At 35.1% G+C, this 19109-nt stretch overlaps 1 protein-coding gene across 1 annotated transcript in view; it reads left to right on the forward strand.

The window, feature by feature from the left end:
• Nucleotides 1–19109, forward strand: part of LOC5569139 (sex peptide receptor) — a 98590-nt gene that overhangs the window by 45151 nt on the left and 34330 nt on the right. The window contains exon 3 of the mRNA XM_021848571.1: nucleotides 6071–6201. Coding sequence (XP_021704263.1) covers nucleotides 6071–6201 — 131 coding nt within the window. The remainder of the gene's footprint in view (nucleotides 1–6070; nucleotides 6202–19109) is intronic.

Raw genomic sequence — 19109 nt, forward strand, 5'->3', positions numbered from 1 at the left:
TACAGCTGAAAATGTAGAAGAAAAGGAAAAAGCTTCAATTGGATTGCTGGAGCTAACAGTAACGAGTACAATAGATTTTATAATATGTTGAAAAGAAATTTCGTTATATTAGGGGTTTTTTTTTATATTTTTTGTTGTTAGAAAATATATTTCAATGAAAACGGTCAACGATATATCTTAATTTAAAATGGATACAAATTATTCATCTTTATTAATATTTCAGCTAAACTTCATTATTGTTCCCCGTACTGAAATAATCTTACACAACCTATAATGAAACTGTTAAATAATAAAAATAATCTTTCTTCAAATTACCGAGTTCTTAAGAAAATTGAATGATAGAACAATTTCGATAACATCAAGAGCATATCAAAGCAAATCGATGAGTTGATTGAGTGAAGATCTCCTGCAACATTGAAAGCATAATTCACGGAATAAATATCTTGTTTTAATGTAATGCTCTAACAGAAAATATAAATAAAACTAAAACAATGGTTTCCAAGCCGTTAAAGCATCGATTTTTTATTAATTTATTTAAATTTCAATTTGTTTATTTATAAATTTATTTATTTAGACATGAATACAATACAATTTTTACATAATTATTTTAGGCTTAAAAAATTTGTTGGATTGCATTTATCAATAAAATCTAACATTTCTTTGATTTTTTTCAATCTTGTCATATGAATGTTTTGAATCAGAATCATCATTTTATAACCCAACTTTATAATTCAAGCAAAGAAAAAACAATTTTGATAAAAAATAATTGTATGTCATTTTTTTTTTCAGCGCCTCTGAATTCACCGAAGTGATTCAAAATGCTACTTGCACTATCTAGGACCCCTCCCTCCCCCTTGTCACACATCGTCACAAATTTGTGAAGCTCCACTCCCCCTTAAAAGCTACGTCATTTATGGACGACCCCTAAAGTATTATTCGTGCTATGTCCAAGAAAACTTATTATGTGCTATTGAAATAATGATTTTTAAGTGCCAAGAGCCTAAGCAAATGAGTGCTGATTTTAGAACTGATCGCACGGATCATTGTCATACTCATTTTACGCAAATTCCCTTTTTTAGGGACTTCTGTTATTACATGTTGGGAAGCTGATAATGAGCTGCTGAAATAACGTTTTATACGTGACAACAGTCTAAGAAAGTGAGTGCAGGAATTTAAACTGTGTGGTCAGGATGGGCATCATGCTCATTTTACCCAAATTCCCCATATGATCAGGCTTCTGCGAAGACTACTAATATTTGCTCTTATATAAGCAGTTAAACTTTATAAAAAGTTGAAATTCCTTTTTCTAAGTGAAAAAATATTTTTTCAGTGTATATTTTTATCTTGTAGGCCAAACGGTTCACTACAACCTCTTCATAGAACATTTTTCCATTAAATCAACAGTTTCGTAGTTAGAACTTTTCAAATAAGATGCATGCTAAAAATTATAGGCCATTTTCAAAAGTTATTCCTGAGTCAAAATGATCAATTTTTCTATGGAAAATGGATATATATGGATAATGTTGCGATAGATTTTTTGTGAAACTGGCAACACTTACCTTGTTGTATGTAGATATATAAAACTGTATTGAAGTGGATTAGTTGTGAATTGGAATAGAGTAAGAAAGGGTGGCGAGTTTGTTCCTCAGGGAAATTTAAAGTAAAAATAGAAAGTTATTTTAAATGTATTCTATAGTGAAAGAATTATGTAATATTTCCAATAAATTTTAGCTTTGAAGCTGTGTACTATGAACACTGCTGTCGATAGGTTTTTATTCGAATCCGAAGAAACGGCTCCCAATAGATAAATTGAGCATAATAACGAACCTTGCGATCAGTTTCTATTCCTACACTCATTTGCTTAGGCTCTTGACACTTACAAATCGTTATTTCAATAGCTTTACAATTGCGATTAAAATAGAAAATGTGGGTAGAATAAGCATTTCAGCAATCCGTTCGCTCAGTTTGAATTACTGCACTCACTTTTTTGACTGTTGTTGCTTGGATAACGTTACCGGTTTAGAGATTTTTTTTTGCATATCTTAAAAGAAGTCCAATCAAGGATCAGATATATATGCAGAATTTGTAACGCTTGTGATAACTTTTAATTCCAGCACTCATTTCCTTCGACTATAATTGCCTATAAGACGTTTACAATAAATTTTCTTGCTCATGATATGAGAAATATTACCAAAACCTGATAAAATGGGGGATATGGATAAAAATATAGGCATGTTACCAATCCGTGTGATCAGCTTTAATTCCCAAATTCACTTCTTTAGACTGTCTGATAATTTGGGGAATTTGGGTAAAATGAAAATGCAACCGATCCGTGTGGTCAGTTTTAATTCATGCACTTCCTCCTCTAGACTATTATCACTTGGAAAATATTATGTAAATAGATAATAAACGGTTTCCCTGCATATAATATGATAACACACATGAAAAACCTGATATAACGAAGAATTTGGGTAAAATGGGCATGATAACTATCCGTGTGGTCAGGTCCAACTCATGTACTCGCATCTTTACATTCCTTTCATCTAACAAACGTGATTTGAACAGCTCATAAACAGTTTCCATACATATAATATAAGAAATCCTATCAAAACCTGATAAATTGGGGAATTCGAGCAAAACGACCATAATACCTATCCAAGAGGTCAGTTTAAATTCTTACACTCCCTTGTCTAGACTATAGCGTTAGCGTAGTTACGGTATACTTCGTAGATTGGATACTAGCAACATTCATGTTTCTTTTTAATAATCTCATCCTGACTACTTTCAAGAACAAGGCAGGGGAGTATACCTTGTTCAAATCATAAACAAGAATACTAAAAGCATGAATATCGCTATTCCCGGCCACGCCCATCTTTACCGTAACTTGGGATAGGGGAAGGAAATGTTGATGTAGCACTTACTTAATGAGAGGCCACCGACTCAGCGACACCCTCATAAGTGCTACGGAGTTGGAGGTTGGGGAAGGTATATTGTCAGGATTCGCCTAGAAAGCTGGCGATAGACCATAAATATTTGTTGTTTAAGCGTTTTCAAATTAATCTTTTGAATGCCGGCAATCAAAAGAGAAAACAATAGCTTATTTATAGTATAAATAGTATTTCGCGAAATGCTTGTCGATTGTGCAGTAATATTTTTGCTCAACAACCAGTAAAAAGCAAAACCGATCCCTCCAGGGTCATCGGATTGTGTAACGATACGCGTAAAAAAAAAAAAAAATCACGCCTATTGAAAAACTGTACTGTGCTCATTGAAAAACTGTACTGGGTGGTACTGTATTTTTAGATAATCGAAAAACGAAAGGAAGCGCGTTCGAACTAAACACCCTAGGACACAGTCGGTTTTTCTGCTCAAAATTATACGAAAAGCAGGATCGATCCCTCCAGGGTCATCGAACAGTTAAAAAGCATCCACAACCGATTGTTAGTTGCGTTACACCCGCCCGGACAGAATGCGCAATCTGAACATAATTATCAAACTCCGAAAATAACATTTTCCGTTCAAGAAACGATCAGAAGTTCCACGACGCGAACAAAAACGATCCGGAAGGCTCACAAAAGAAAAAGTATCATACTGGAACAAACTCACCGGATTGATTCTCTAAATTTATGTGCTGCATGTCACTTCCGGATGGTTCGGTGAACTTCGGGCGGCCAAAAACCAACAGTACTGAGGACACAAATCAAACAAATCACTTTTTCATTTTTCACTTTTCACTATTCCATTTCTGAATGTAAAAACGGTCCTGCTTGGGCTTCACGAAGCACTACCCAGCAAGACGCTCCAAAACAGAAGCTTACACTCCCTTGTCTAGACTATTATCGCTAAGTGAACATTATGCAGAGAGCTTATAAACTGCCTATAATAAGGTAAATTTTATGAAAAAAAAACTCATAAAAATGGGGAATTTTTGTAAAATGGGCATGTTGACGATCCGTGCGGTCAGTTTCAACACCTGCTTTTACATGCGCAGACTGTTATCGCTAAGAAAATATTGTTCCAATAGCTCAAAAACAGTTTTTCTGCTTATAATATGAAAAATCCTATCAAAAACCTGATAAATTGGGGAATTCGGGTAAAACGAGCTTGACACTGATCCGTGCGGTCAGTTTTAATTCATGCACTTTCTTATCTAGGCTATTACCGCTTAGAAAATGTTATGTCAATAGCTAATAAACGGTTTTCCTGCGTATAATGTGATAAATCGCATGGAAAAAGCTGATAAAATGGGGAATTTGGGTGAAATGAGCACGATAACGATCCGTGCGGTCAGCATAGACTCATGCACTCACCTAATAAGACTGTTATCACTTAAAAATGTTATTTCAATAACTCATTAACAGTTTCCCCCCATATAGTATGAGAAATCCTATCAAAAACCTGATAAATGGGGGAATTCGGGTAAAATGAGCTTGGTACCGATCCGTGCGGTCAGTTTCAATTCGTGCACTCGCTTTTCTAGGCTATTACCGCTTAGAAAACGTTATGTCAATAGCTAATAAACGGTTTACCTGTGTATAATATGATAAATTATATAAAAATGTTGATAAAATGGGGAAATTGGGTGAAATGGGCATGATAACTATCCGTCAGGTCAAACTTCTGCATCCACATCTTCATATTCCTATCATTTGAAAATCGTCATTTCAATAGGTCATACACAGTTTCCCTGCATATAATGTCAAAAATCCTATCAAATACCTAATAAAAATGGGGAATTCGGGTAAAATGGGCATGATAACGATCCGTGCGGCCATCAGAACCAGTTTCATTCGATTTCTTAGACATTTTTACATAAGATACAGGTATTTTCTCAAGGATTACTCGTTGCGTTCAGAAGATACAGAATTCTTCGTCGGTTTGTTACCTTTTTTTCCCACTGTGCAACGTTTGTCGGGAACACTAGTATTAAAACAAAATAAAACATGATCGAGGTTTTAAACTGACGAGCTCACCTGTTGGTAATCCATCCTCATCTGAACAATCACAACTTCGTCATAGATAAGGTTGGACTACAAAATAGCTCCAATAGCGCGCGAAAACAATCCGGGTAGTTTCGGCCTTCACAAAGCATTGCCCATAAAAAAGGCAAACCAATGGGAAAAACACTCCGAATGCGTGCAGAAAAGCAAACTCGGTTACTTGGGCCTACACGAAGCACTATGTACTTTTTGAATTATAAATTTTTAACAAAAAGTGTCCGAACATACTGGACTTCCCCCTATATTCGAGCAGATTTTTTTTCACTCTTCATTCACCAAAGGAGGCGAAGATAGATGGAAGGTACAACGCATTATTCCACCGGATGATTTCAAGTTCGTACCCTTGTCGATGCAATACAGAAAGATCTCCTGTAAGACGATGCTACCCAATTTCCTCCCACCGTAATTTAGCAGCAGTTTTAAATTAGATGAAACTAAGTCTTCGTTTGTAACTGAGACGTTACATGAACTTGCTACCTACTGAATTTCATGAATTCGAGAAATTGCGATGGACGTAGAGTGGGTGACAGCGTCTAATAGGACACTTCACTGTAGGACGAACGGAAAAGCGTAGTTGGTACAGGGCACACCAGCAAGTAATGTAGATTAACAAGATGTATCGTGCAACAGATTGTCAGAAACTTTCGCCCCCTACTAGAAAGTGTATGATTCACGCCCGTACTCGTTTCCAAGCTGAACCGGAAAAAAATGCCAATCCAGGAATAAGACACATGTCCATAACGGTTGAGCGTGAAGACAAATATACCAACTCCGAATGAAAATCAACAAATGCGCACGAGAATTCCATTTTATAGCCCATCCCAGACAGGGGCAAGTTTCTACAAACCAGGAAAATCGTTGCCATGATCACAGAGTTTTTGCCATCTTTTCAACTTTTGTTTCACAGTTTTCCAAGGGCAGGACATCTGGTTTTTTATGTCGGGTGTTGACGTTGATGTCTACCGGAAGAAAGCGGCGGGGCAGTTCTTTCGAACTTGCTGCTAATTAATAATGGTACTAATTTATTTTTCCGGGTCCTCTCCGGTGTTGTTTTTTATTTTATTTCCCAGCTATGGCTCTTTGCGATATGTTTACCCTGATATTCCCGGCGCCAGGCCTGCTGTACATGTACACGTTTGGCAATCACTACAAGCCATTATCGCCGATTACCGCCTGCTACGTGTGGAACGCGCTGAACGAGGTAAGTACTTTTAGTAGGCCATCGTACATATGCATATGTTGTCAAACGTTTCCATAGCCACCGACGCCCAATTGCGGGGTGTGACATGTTTGCAGTTCATTAAAGCGAATGCACATACGTTCATTGATTATTTTGAGTGCTGTGCTGTTGTTTAAAAAAAAACGCATTTAATCAGGGCGCAGAGATAACGATGTTCATTAAATTAATGTGTGGATAAACAATTGAAAAAATCAATATCGAAGTTCGATTGGGATAAATCTTTTTTAATGGTGCAAATTTCCTTATTTCTTTATCGATATTTTTGGTAGGGGACAAAATGGTTTGTGGATACAGGGTATTTGGAGTCGTTAACCGTGTTACTTATTGTTTATGAAATATAAAAGACAAAGAGAGTATATGTAAATCTGGCCCTGAAAGGGTCGGTTCGAAAGAATATGTACTACTTTGTGCTAAAATTGACACGGAAGTTTCACGTTTATAACTTAAGATAATCCTAGATCTACCAATAATTCTTTCAAAACAACAAACAATCCCAAGAATTTCAAAAAAGCTTTTTCAATATTATGTTATTAGACAAAATACTCGCAACTTTTCCTATTTCTTATACAAAATGATCAACTGTGGTAAGCTAAAACGTCAGACATAACTTGAATTTGAATATATTTTCGAACGATTTTTCCAATCAAGAGTTTGAAAGTAATAACGGTTTGACTGAAGTATAATTTTTAACGTAATATTTTAAACGATGTATCTGAAAATACGATAGCCCTACATAAGAACTGTCTCTATGCATGTATGTTTATTTATTTGTGACAATAACCTATTACAGTGGGATTCCGTTTTTGGCAACAAAGTCGAAATTTTCAGTTGCCAAAAACGGAACCGTGCCAAAATCGGAACCCATATTTTATTTTTTTTTTCAACTATTGGTTTCGAAAATGTTATTAGAATGTTATTACATCATCCTTATGAAGCCATAATGCACCGAGACTTCAGAACTATTCACTTTTAAGCAGTTTTTCGTTGGTTGGGTTGGCGATCTTGCTAGAATTCCTTGGATTCTCGCCTAGAATTCTCAGTATTTCGCTAAGGGTTTTGCAATGATTTAACTTTTTGGGATTGCGCTGCGATATTGCCGCATATTTTCAAGTCTCAGATGAAAATTGTCAAAAGTTTATTGTTCTTAGGCTACCACCTTTGCAAAATCCCCAAGATTTAGCCAAAAAAAAAAACAAATTACCACTAGCAAGCCACATTATCCCGCTAAGAATCTAAAGAAATCAGGCCCTAGAAATCTTAAGAGTTTATTAGGAATCGCCAAATTTTGACATAATCCCCAATAACCAGTTATACATTCTTAAGATCCCGCAAGAAACTCTCAGTGTCCGCTAGGAATCTACAGACATTCTCAAGAATCAGTTAAAATATCTGAGAAGTCCCCTTAGAACCAAGACTCCCCTAAGGATGCTCCGAGATACTGTTAGGAAACTCATAGACCCAGCTCGTAAGGAATATTTTGATTATGTTGAGACGCGTATCTTTGATTAAAAATTTTGTATAGAATTCTGGATCGTTTCTTAACAAATCTAACGTCTTACAAAGCTTCTCACAAAGAGAGAACGTAGCTCTAAGTCAGTGGCACAACCAAGGGGGGGTTTTGAGGGTCAAAAGCATATTCATCTTATTAGGAATTTCAATAATTTGGAAGTTTTGCAGCTACTGATCACGAGTTACATTTTTTTAATATTAAAGAAAAATTAATCGGAAAATTGTTAGAAAAATGTGAATCTGATTAGTTCCTTTAAAATAAGACAATAGTAAATCAATCGGATCAGCCTGCCAAAACAAAGTTTATTGGTCGTATTGAAAATTTTAGGATTTTTAATCATACAATCTTCATAATGAAAGCAAATTACGTTTTGTTTTTCAGGTTGGATTATCTTTAATGATAGTTCTGTAACGTGGGAAAATTATGATTCAAAAGGCAGTTGAGTTTTGTAATACTGATTTACTTTCAAACTACTGCATAAATGATGACAATGATTTCTATTGCAAACTTCTGCGCTTAAAATAATTCTCATACAGTCGACTCTCAACCTCTCGATGTTCTGTATCTCGATATCTCTTTATGTCGATGATTTCTACGGTCCCTTCATTCAGCATACATTTTCTCTCTCCATATCTCGCTATCCTCCTTATCTCGATATAATTTCCATTCCCGATTTTCTCTCCGTATGTCGATATGCCCATTATGAAAGGCAACTAGACTGGATTTTACTGATTGAAAACAATGTAGGAACGGCAGATGACGTCTGCTTGTTTATTATTATCCTGGTAACGGAGTGACTTTCAATCTAGTATGCTTTAAAAATTTGTTCTTTGTCTCGATCGCTCCTTATCTCGATGGTCCCTTCAATATCGAAATGTGGAGAGACGACTGTAGTTGAAAAACTTAAGGAACAACACAGATGTAGAGCGATTTATTTATTGTTGTCAATCAATTTGCTAAACTTTTATATGTATATTTTTGATTGAAGAGTTGCTATTGTATTAAAATGTTGTTTGATACATTTTTACTGCGCGTGTGTACCCATTTGTAAAACTTTTCTTTATGAAAGCATACCTTAAAAAACACAACCTACAATATTCTACATTTATAAGGTTTAATCACCGCATGACTTCAATATTATGAAAATTTATTGGCTTTTCTCGGTGAATGCAATACTGTACTCAGAGTGAAAGGGAGTTACGAAAGTAGTGAAATGACAAGATGAATAGAATCGCAAGCGAGCGACGAGAGAAATGGATAGAAGATGAAAATTTGTTTTTAACAGAGGGCCATATGTGTGAACAACACCAAAAGCACAGTGAGCTAAAAAGTTGAAAGAAAATTTATGATTATAGCTCTGTGTGAGTCATAGACTTGCTGTTATTTTTTTTTTCAGTGCTTGTGCTTCGTTCAAACAAGCTATTCCAAATCTAAAGAAAAGTGATTTTTTTAGTGTATCACCTATTGGCAGACTCAAGTGGGCTGGTCATTCAGTATGAATGCCTAAAAAAAGATTAGTCTCTAGTTGAGGTCTAGGTGTGGTACTGGCCTCACTCGTGATTGTAAAAAATCACTGAAAAATGTGTGTTTAAATTCAAGTTAGTCAAATGAAATTATGTCGACCGGACATTTGGTTGAATTTTTTTTTTATGGTTTATTGGGAAAGCATTTTAAGGGGCCCAGATAGCCGTAGCGGTGAACGCGCAGCTATTCAGCATGACCATGCTGAGGGTCGTGGGTTCGAATCCCGCTGGTCGTGGATCTTTTCGTAAAGGAAATTTTCTCGATTCCCAGGGCAAAGAGTATCTTCGTACCTGCCACACGATATACACATGCAAAAATGGTCAATCGGCAAAGAAAACTCTCAATTAATAACTGTGGAAGTGCTCATAAGAACACTAATCTGAGAAGCAGGCTCTGTCCCAGTTGGGACGTAACACCAGAAAGAAGAAGTGGGAAAGCATTTTGTCCAACATATAGTCTGCACTGGATTCTTTTCACAACGGATTAAAATTTGATCCCAAGATATGATGCAACAATGTTAACATACACTCCCGTGCAAAAGTTTGGGTTCACCCCCTCAAAAACATACAAAAGTGTTCTGTCCATAACTCTGTGATTACAAGTCCAATTCAAACTCTTTAAGCCGCATTCGAAAAGCAAAGAGTTATTCTTACTTCGAATGTATTTTACCAAAAATATTTTTTAAATTTTGTATACTAAATTTATACTTAAAGTTGTAACATTTTTCAAAAAACACACTGAAAAATTATGTCTAATTTCCTCAGCATTGGGTCGACCAAAATTTTAAATCAAAGTGTCACTAGAATCGTAATCTTATATTCTTTGATGAGACACCACGAAATTTTGGCGGAAAAATCTGGAAAGTATTCAAAATCAATGAAACAGTGAGTCAAGTCATCGTGCAAAAGTTTGGGTTCACCCCTCAGTATGATGCAAATCGTGCAAAAGTTTGGGTTCATCTGAGCCGCACGCACATCATTTTTGTCAAGGCGGCGTCCATTTATTACGTAACGCTAAAATTTGAAATTTTTGACCCCCTCCCCCCCCCCCTCCGTAACGCTTTTTGTATGAAAAATTTCAAATTTTTGTATGAGCCGTAACGCTTGAGCCTACTCCCCCCCTCTCCCTAGAGCGTTACGTAATTTGTGGATGCCGCCCAATATCTCTGCCGTTTTTCAACCGGTTTTAATAGTTTAAAGCTTTTTTGAGCGCAAATAATGGCGCGTACATGATTGGTTTGAGATTTCACAGATTTAAGTAAGTTCAGGTTTCGAAAAGGAAATCACTCAAAGAGGCTTTTCCCTCTTTCAAAATGATTGAGTTAATAAATAATAATAATAATAATAATAATAAGTAAGTTCAGGTGAACCCAAACTTTTGCACGATACACCATACTGAGGGGTGAACCCAAACTTTTGCACGATGACTTGACTGACTGTTTCATTGATTTTGAATACTTTTCAGATTTTTCCGCAAAAAAATCATAAGTGCTCTTCAAAGAATATAAGATTGAGATTCTAAAGTTACCTTGTTTTAAAATTTTGATCGATCCAATGCTGAGGAAATTAGTAATGTTTTTTCAGTGTGTTTTTTGAAAAATGTCACAATTTTAAGTACATATTTAGTATACAAAGTTCAAAGAATGTTTTTGGAAAAATACATACGAAGTAAGAATAACTCTTTGCTTTTGGAATGCGGCTTAAAGAGTTTGAATTGGACGTGTAATCACAGATATATGGACTGAACACTTTTGCATGTTTTTCAGGGGGTGAACCCAAACTTATGCACGGGAGTGTACGCTTTACAATTTGGTTAGAATGGCTTTAGGACATTTCGTCGAATGACATTTGGTCGAAAGTACATTTGGTCGAAAGAACATTTGGTGGAATGGCTATAGAACATTTCGTCGCATGAAATTTGTTTGAATGACATTAAGTTGAACGGAAATTTTGTTCAAAGCTAGTTATGAAATAGTTTATTGAAAGATCATTTGGTAAAATTGATTATTGTTTTCAAAGTTTTGCGAAGTTGGTAAGATGGGACATTTTATGTTGTAATATTTGTTTTTTTTTTTTTTTTTTTTTATTTGAAGTTATGCCAATATCTAAGATTTCGTTAATAATTCAAATAAACTTTTAAGAAGTAGTTTTTTTGTACATTGACTGAAATATTTAGCTCTAGTAAATTTATTTTTTCTTTCAAAATATTATCATTCTTTGAAAAACTGCTCAACAAGTTATTTTATTACTCAAAGATGTGAACATGATGATTTTTTAAATTTATTTTTTTAAGTGTCATTGTTTTTTTGTAATGATCTGCTGATCTTCATCTGATGGAAGCATTCAGAGAGAGTGCTCGGTATCTTTCTTTGAATTCCAGTCCTTGAAGCTTATGGACGTGGGTAAGATTTTTGAATGCAGAAATCAGACCAAAAACGGCAGAAAAATTTTCTTGAAGGAATACTTTTATGGCGAAGTGAATGTTAAGTATCGGTGTCTGTCTACCTACAGCCAAAAGACTTATTGTGACTTCCAGCCTAATAACGTTCCTCAAGCTATGGTTTTTGCTGACAGTGTTAATGACCTCGGTTGAATAACAGGGCTTGCAGTAGTTCCTTTGAATAATTCAACAAAAAAAATGTGCTTATTCTATTCCCTTACCCGGAAGACTGTTGTTGTCAGTACAATACAGTTGGGTGATTCCATCAGATTGAGTAACTGCATAGTGCATATAGATTGTTGGTAAAAGGGCTGATACTTTTTTTTTAATTATTCAATCACTCTTGTATAAGCGACAAAATGCTACTCTCGACGATAAACGAACTAAACGTTTAACTTTGTTTTCATACTATTTAGATTCGACCATATGTCCTTTCCATGAAATGTCGGTTCAACCAAATGTCATATACTTTCTGATGCAGTTAAAACTTTTCGACCAAATGTCCATTCGACGAAATGTCCGTTCGTCCAAACATACTTTCGACCAAACGTCATTCGACTAAATGTCATTCGATCAAATGTCTATCGACCAAATGTCATAGATTCCCAAATTTTGTAGAACCCTAAAGGAAATTACGTCAAATGCTAAAGAAATAATTTTCCTAAGTTCACCAAAATATTCGGCTACTATATATTTTTTTCTTTAAATCAGAGTTTTTCAACATTGGGAACATAAAGATATGTTGAATTTGTTATTCTTCCAGAATATCATCATTCTTGAAAAAATGCCCCGCAAATACGTTGCTTAGTTCTTAAAGTTACAAGCTCCATAGAATTTATTATTCTTTAAAAATTTCATCGTTCTTTATACATAACTGCTGATCTTTATTCAATGACAGCTTTCAGTGTGATTGCTAGTAATATTTTTGAGTTTCAGGTCTTAGAGCCCGGTCACCTCGAAATGTTAAGGCAATGTAGTAAATCAGTTTATTGTGACCTACAATTCTATTACATTCCTTGAGGCTTGGATGACGGTGTAGATGACACCGGTTGATAATAAGTTGATAAACAAATCAATCAAAATCATCGAACAACATAGTCAAGTTTATTTTGTGTACCGTGTTAGGAGAGAAGAGTCGTCTGAGGTGACAGAAGTTGACTTCTTCCTTATAAGATCTGCTCCTCGCGATTCATACGAATGGAAAAATAAGCATGAATGAGAAAAAGGTAAGCAAGAAACGTCAAACACGCAAGGAATCAATCGATGTTGTGGGAGAGTCTGATCAAGAGGATCCCGAAATATCGCTCGTCAAGAAGTTCAAGAAGTACAACAAAGCTGACTTCTTGCACTCTATCATGTTGTTCTAGCAGTAGCACATACGCACTCTCCGTTTCCAATTAGTCAACCACTGTAGTAACGACAAAATTCGAATCTGTTCAATAATCTCCATATTCCAATCCATATTCGACTAAAATCCCTACTAAATGTGTTTTCAATCAATCATTGTCGTACACTTTTCAATCAATCATTCGACGAAATGTTCATTCGACTAAATGTACTTTCGACCAAATGTCATAGATTGGAAATAACTAAATTGTATGGCAAATCGAAAAAGCTGAGAAGGTAGATTTTCTACAAGTATTCTTGGAGTTCTAACCGACATTTTTGGACAAATAATTGAAAAAAATGTTGGATCGATTCATGTATGAATCTCTGATGGAATTCTCATAGAACTTTTGAAAAAAATCCAGGTCAACACGGATTTCAGTACAACTCGTTGATGAATTATGGAAATAATTTTAGAAACTTTACTTTTACTAGAATGCATTGGAGGATTTCTTGGATAAATCTTAGAAGAAGTATCTGTAATATTTCTTGAGAAACGCATTTCTGGGAGACTTCGTGAACTTGTCCTTGGAGAGATTACTAAACAATCCTCCAAAGAACTCCGGGATTGGTTTATTTTACTAGTTTTACTGATCAGATTCTTTACAGAAAATAGGAGAGATTCAGGATTATGGATATCCACTTCATCCCACTCGTATTCATACCGGTTTTCTGATTCGTATAATATATTTACAGTTTTTCGGACCATAGCTTGATGAAGCAAATCGTTACCAACAAATCTTCCTAAAACTGTGGGACCGAACAATCAAAAGCTCTCAAGACCACAAAAACCTTGAATTTAGAACGTCGCAAAGTGATTGCGGATTCTTTCTATAAGATGATAAGGTATAAGGTTAGAGATTTCGTATTATTCCCACGGATCCGAAACGATAATGGAAAAAAATAGCTCAGGTATGTAATCGACCACATAATTTAGACGAAATCATCATACAATTGAGCGTGTTATGGTATGAACGGGTCTATTTAAGAATTTCAAGCTGAAATTTTCTGAACGACCTATGTAATAGATAGGTCGTGTACAAAAATTCAGCGAGATTCCTTTTTTGCTAATAAAGTCCCAAAGTTACAAAAGTTAAAAATAAGTCGAGCGCAAGTAGGGTAAAGAGCTACTTGGACACTTTCTCACTTTGACATGGGGGTTCTTGTCGGCCGAATTGTCTGAAACTCTGGAATAAGGAGCACTTCAATGCGACGCACTTTGTAGTTAAACATGAGTTAATAATAATAATAATAATCAAAATTAATCAAATTTGGTGTAACGTGAGAAACAGCATGTGAACACCTGGGCATGTGTCGGAGTTATTTGTATTTTTTACTCTTCGATTGTCTGCCCTAAAATGTCATCAGTAATATTGAAAACAAGCAACAGAATCAAGATTATTCTGTTGTATAAAAATCACCGAAGATGTAAGTTTGTTTTGTAGAGCGTTAATGATTAATCATAAATTTAATCATGATTAATGATTAATGATTATGATTAATCAAAAATGTTAATCATTAATCACAAAAAATCAAGAGTTAATCATTAATCATCAATCATAATCATTGCAATATTATGTTTTAATCATTAATCATTAATCATAATCATAAAGATCGTTAATTTTATTTAGTAATCATAATCTTAATCATAAGTCAAACATTTAATCAATCATCAGTCAATCATTGAACAAAATTTAACAAATTTTACAGCATTGCCTTCTAATGTATAAATAAATTTTGCATTTTTTATATCTTGTGATACGAACAATGAGAGTTTATGCCCAAGAAACATCAAAATCCAACCAAGTACAGCATGGCTTTGCTTTGTATCTGAAGACGTTATCATAAGACTAAAAAAAGAATCCTTAAATATTTCCTCCATGTAAGACGTTGTATTTCTTAGTTGTATATGATACGAATCCTAAGACGCGGTTGAAAGCTTGTGAGTGGTACCATTCTACATAAAAGATTGCTGTTTATAGGGGCAGATCACAACATTTCGACCTAGCACTAGTTTTTGGCCGTTCATAAGATTGTTGTATACTTTGTATGAAAATCAGAAAATTGGCACAAGATCAAAAAATACTCTTATTCCCCTAGTAGGTGCTATTTTTGTCAATACTTCCTCGCTGTTTTTGTTCACGTTTGATGTTTGTAATCTAACATCGCCTGTAGAAATCTACTGAATGTATCAGAGCGTTTAGTTGATCTTGATTAAACATTCGATGATTATAAACGATAAACCATGCTTAAAGCTTTTCAATTTGGATTGTACTCTTCAATAATGAGTAAAGCCATTCATTTTTATGTTATGGCTTCTTTGTTACATACGTCAAGGCGTGTAAGTAGCATCCATTCATTACGTAGCGCTAAAAATTGAGATGTTGAACCCTGGGGAAAGCCCTCCCCTCTTCGTAATGCTTTTTGCTTGAACATTTTCAAAATTTTGTTTGAGTCGCATATGAGCTTACCCCCTCCCCCTTCGAGTATTACGTGATTTCCCAACAAACTTTTTGGTGGAATTAGAGCTGAACAAATTACTCTCAAGCAGATTTTAGCTGAATAAACGGTTGTTCAGCTACCAATGTTACTTGAGTTGTGGACCGTGCCTCAGGAAGATGCCATTTAATTTTATTAATAATCATTGATTAATCATTCAAAAGCTAATGATTAAATGCCCAAAAGTATGCTCTAAACGCCGGTGGAAATTTCAACATTGTTTGAAAAAATATTTTTCCAGTTTTTCATAATGATCTCGTTGGGAAATTCCTAGCAAATGTTCAAACTGAATTCCCCCAATATCTCTCCAAGAATTGGGTTGTTTAGTGATAAAATATTTGCAGTGTTTTGTAGCCTGTTCGAAAGATCATATTTTCTAAGTATACCAAGTATATCAAAAGAGATTTCAATCCGTAGACTCAAAGATATTTCAATTTAAACAATAACAGCTCGCTCGAAACTAAATTTGCCTGGGATGATTCAAAAGTGATTTCCATACTAATATCGAACGCGTTATTAAAATAGTTTCAGGGCACGGGCAATTTTGAAATTTTGGGTTCTGGTTCAATTTTTAATGTAGATTCAGAAAATACTAAAAAAACTGGATACTCCTAAACAAGCTGATTCTTCCCAAAAAATCTAATATCAACCTACTTCAATAATTCCCTTGAGAATAAATTCAATGGCTTGGTTTGCAAAATTCATGAAGTTTAATACATAGAAAGCTAGGTTTCAGAACTACCAATATAGTGCTTTAGTTCCATTTTGGAGGAATTTTTGGAGTATGAATAAACAACTTATTGAATTTTAACATTTTGCTTTACAAAAAGAATACTTAAAATCACTAGAAAGGCGAGCAAATACCATTAAACTTTTATATGAATAATTATAATATAATCACATGATTAGCAGTATATTAGAGTATACCGGGGTTTGCTCGCCTTACTTATGATTTTTTAACACCAATATTTCAAATACTTTCCCCGGGAAATCGACAATCCTTAACAACCCGGCATATGTTCAAGTTTATCAATAACTCTTGAAACTTCCGTTCAAAACTCAATAATTCATGAAGTTGGATTTGTCGCAAGCTACACTTCACAGAGCCAATATATTGACTACTACCTCCAGGATGCTAGCTCTTGAACCAGAGAATTAATCACGATTTGTGATTGTAAAAACTGTGATTAATTTGCCATAACGAAGTTCAAAAGATTTTTCTATAGGAATGTTTGTTAATCATGAGTAATATTCATCATTATCTAGTGTTAGTATATAACCCACTGGTTGCATACTTCAAGTCGTTTAGTGAATATTTTCGGGTATTTAATCATTCGTTATTGAATGATTAGTGATTAATCAAAGATTAATCAAAAAAACAATAATAAAATGACATGAGATGCCCAAAACACCTTAAAGTATGCAACGAATGCATCACACTCTTTAAAATTTATCGGTACACTTATGATTAAAAAAACTGAATCAAATAGCTCTCATCATGATTTTTCGTTCAATCATCAATTTTTCAATCATCATTAACTTAACGATCTGCTCTTGAACCATTCTTCTTTAGACTCGGTCTGCAAAACAATGAAGCTTGATTAATCGTTAATAACTTTTGGGACTCACTATGAAAGTGGCTCCTGACTCTTGTGGGGCTACTCCAGTACTCGCCGTAATTTACGAATCGATACCCGCAGTTTCGAAGACAAATTGCAATCCTGATATTTATTTTATTCTTTAGAAGACGACTGAAAAACATAATTTTGAAAAACTACCGTAAAACAACATTACATATACTTCGTATATGGATTAAATGTAAAAAATGATGTGAAATTTGCGATAAAACTACACGTGTTCTCTCACTACTCGAACTCACGACTCCCTGTTCACTAGATAGGGCACGTTATCCATACACCACGAGAGGACTCACGGATTCAAAAGTTGACCTGAATTTGATTTCAACTCAATAATCACACACTACTCGCCAACGACTTGTTAGACGAGATTCGTATAGTGCAAACAATAAGTTGCGACGTTCACAATATAAATACGATAAATGAAAATTAAAAACTATTCACTCATAATTCTTGGTTTGTGCTAACGTAAGAACTATCGTACATTTACAATACACGATGCGAGACTGGACACAACACTTATTGTTCTTACAAACATTGTTTTGAAATTGGAAATTTTTATCAAATTTGACATTATAAGGGTTAATCATAATCATTAATCATAATCACTAATCATACTGAGTTTAATCTTTAATCATAATCATTAATCATCTAAAATTGTAATTTAATCATTAATCATAATCATTGATCATACTTTGGCTTAACAATCAATCACAATCATTAATCATGACTTGAAAAAATTTAATCAATAATCATAATCATTAATCATGATAAAAATGAATGTAATCATTAATCACTTAATCAATCATTGCGACCCGTTAATCATTAACGCTCTGTGTTTTATATTATGTTTTTAATATTTTTTTTTGTTTTAGCTTTGTAGCATGTGATACAGAATAACTGGGCGTTTCATTTACCTCTTTCAGCAGAGCGGTGTTCTGACTTGTTTTCAACATGGGGATTTAAATTATTTAAATCGAACGCGCAATTAGCTATTATTGTACTCTAAATGTGACTCTGTTCAGTGCAATATCATTAAGTTCAAAAATATAAGCTAGGAACTCTTGAACTCCCAACGTATATTCAGGTATTATATTCAAGGTGAAATGAGTTGCGGATAGTGAACTAAGATAAAAGGGGATCGTGTATAAGTCGCAGGCTTGATAATACTTCTCAACATCATCTGAGCTCGGTGACATACTCTAGAGCAGCGTGCTGTCTTTGCCGCTTTGCGAGGGAGCGAGAAAATGCTAAGCAGAGAGGCAACGAAAAATGATCGAATTGTACAAAACACAACAGAGTAAAATTCCATCAAAAAAGAATGCCATTACAACTCCCCGAGGACTGTCTTCTTCGGACGCGACACTCAAAAGCTCTTATGAAGTGTGAGTAAAGACTCCCCCAAATCTACGTGAATTTTTACGACGACAGCGACAAAAAATCGTCGCGGTTTCGTTGTTGTGTCGCTGCAAGCACTCTTCTATGGAACCATCTAGACTGACGCAACGCGAATCGCTGCGAAATTGCGTCGCTGTGGCTTAGACGCGCTCATCAAACAGTGCATGCAGCGAAACATGAGCAAAATCGCAATCAGATCTTAAAAGTGAGCATCGCAACAAGCGAGAGAGAAAGAGAGAGAGAGAGAGAGAGAGAGAGAGAGAGAGAGAGAGAGAGAGAGAGAGAGAGAGAGAGAGAGAGAGAGAGAGAGAGAGAGAGAGAGAGAGAGAGAGAGAGAGAGAGAGAGAGAGAGAGAGAGAGAGAGAGAGAGAGAGAGAGAGAGAGAGAGAGAGAGAGAGAGAGAGAGAGAGAGAGAGAGAGAGAGAGAGAGAGAGAGAGAGAGAGAGAGAGAGAGAGAGAGAGAGAGAGAGAGAGAG

Source organism: Aedes aegypti, chromosome 3, assembly GCF_002204515.2.
Source record: "Aedes aegypti strain LVP_AGWG chromosome 3, AaegL5.0 Primary Assembly, whole genome shotgun sequence".
NCBI lineage: Eukaryota > Metazoa > Arthropoda > Insecta > Diptera > Culicidae > Aedes > Aedes aegypti.